The sequence below is a fragment of the Atta colombica genome, unplaced genomic scaffold (assembly GCF_001594045.1).
Source record: "Atta colombica isolate Treedump-2 unplaced genomic scaffold, Acol1.0 scaffold236, whole genome shotgun sequence".
Classification (NCBI taxonomy): domain Eukaryota; kingdom Metazoa; phylum Arthropoda; class Insecta; order Hymenoptera; family Formicidae; genus Atta; species Atta colombica.
Genome location: NW_017259334.1, coordinates 1,061,353 through 1,062,867, shown reverse-complemented (window position 1 = coordinate 1,062,867; position 1,515 = coordinate 1,061,353). Strand labels below are relative to the sequence as shown.

At 30.8% G+C, this 1,515-nt stretch overlaps 1 protein-coding gene across 3 annotated transcripts in view; it reads right to left on the bottom strand.

The window, feature by feature from the left end:
- Positions 1-164: 164 nt before the first annotated feature.
- LOC108688568 (GTPase HRas) overlaps positions 165-1,515 on the bottom strand; it is a 3,411-nt gene continuing 2,060 nt past the window's right edge. For 2 of the 3 annotated variants that reach the window (XM_018194875.1, XM_018194876.1), the window contains exons 2-5: positions 1,266-1,460; positions 959-1,102; positions 680-886; positions 165-512 (exon numbers count right to left, since the gene is read on the bottom strand). In XM_018194875.1, coding sequence (XP_018050364.1) covers positions 426-512; positions 680-886; positions 959-1,102; positions 1,266-1,394 — 567 coding nt within the window. In that variant the 5' untranslated portion in view covers positions 1,395-1,460 and the 3' untranslated portion in view covers positions 165-425. The remainder of the gene's footprint in view (positions 513-679; positions 887-958; positions 1,103-1,265; positions 1,461-1,515) is intronic. The other variant, XM_018194877.1, reaches the window with a different exon arrangement.

The window sequence follows — 1,515 nt, the reverse complement described above, 5'->3', positions numbered from 1 at the left end:
TGTCAAATATTAGAATAAAATTTGCAAATTAATTGTAATTTTGAAATTTTATAAGCATATATATATAAAAAATATATATGTATATAAAATTCAATATTTTTTTGTATTACATTAAATACATGTAATTAAAAAAATCAACTATTCTTTTATTCAATCAAGGGTTAAGACGCTTCAGTAATGGAATTGCATGGCAAGCTGCCAAATGTAAACATTCTTATATGCAACATAAGCCCATTAGTAAAAACGTACTATTAGGTAATTTGTTCTTCTCTCTCAATGTATAGAAAAAATTGTGCTTGCAATTCATTACAATATTCTATAGGATAAGCTGTAAATATTTGTGCTGTGAACATAATGTAAGGCTTTTCATATCTCCTATTTTTACGTAGTAATCGAGTAAAAGTATATTGGTGTTATTCAAAGACTTATAAAATAAAGCATCGACGTTTCTTGTGCCCACTACTGCCAGGTGGTTTACCTGTGCGTTCTTTATCTTTTCGTATTTCCCTGACCTGAAATGCATGACGGAACTTTGTCACTTGAAACTTTTCGCGAAACTATTTCAATTCATAGTTATAAAAAATGTTCGGTATATGAAAATATATTATGAGTATTTTATCATGCTATTTTGAAATGTAATACTTTAAAGATGTAGAGAAGGAAAAAAGTATTTACTCACCAAAGTATAAAATGCATCGTCTACACCCATTCTCGTTTTCGCGGAAGTTTCTACAAATGGCACACCATACTGTCGCGCGACCTCTCTCGCTTGAGTCATGTTTACCGCCCAAGACTGTTGAAGATCACACTTATTTCCCACTAAGACCATTGGTACTTCTTCCGCATCTTTTACTCGTTTTATTTGTTCCCTATATGTACCAATATCCTGTAATGTTGAACACACAATGCAGTAATTTAAAAATCGTAAACGAATTGCCTCTCTACCTAACATACTCACCTCAAAACTTTTAGCCGAATTTACGGCAAATACTAACAAGAATCCTTCTCCTGTTCTCATATACTGATCTCTCATTGCACTATATTCTTCTTGTCCAGCTGTGTCTAATATATCGAGAAGGCACGTTTCACCATCTATCACCACCTGTTTAACATTTTGAGATTTAATGAAATAAAAAAACAAACATAAGCTGTTTAAATTTTAAATCTTCTAAATTCCTACATTATTAAAATATATTCAATGTGAAATAAATAATTATTAGAATTTATTACAAAATCATGAAAAAAAATTAAGTTGGTTTGCTTACCTGTTTTCGATACGAGTCTTCGATCGTTGGATCATACTCGTCGACAAAATGATTCTGTATGAGTTGGATGGTTAAAGCAGACTTTCCAACACCTCCAGCTCCAACTACCACGAGCTTATATTCCGTCATAATGTAATTTCTTAACACAGCTTATGATTTGTATTATTTCTTTCTGATCACTTCTTGGATTGTCTGCTAATAATAAATACAAGACTGATATAATTATAATAAAACGATATATATAGTTATA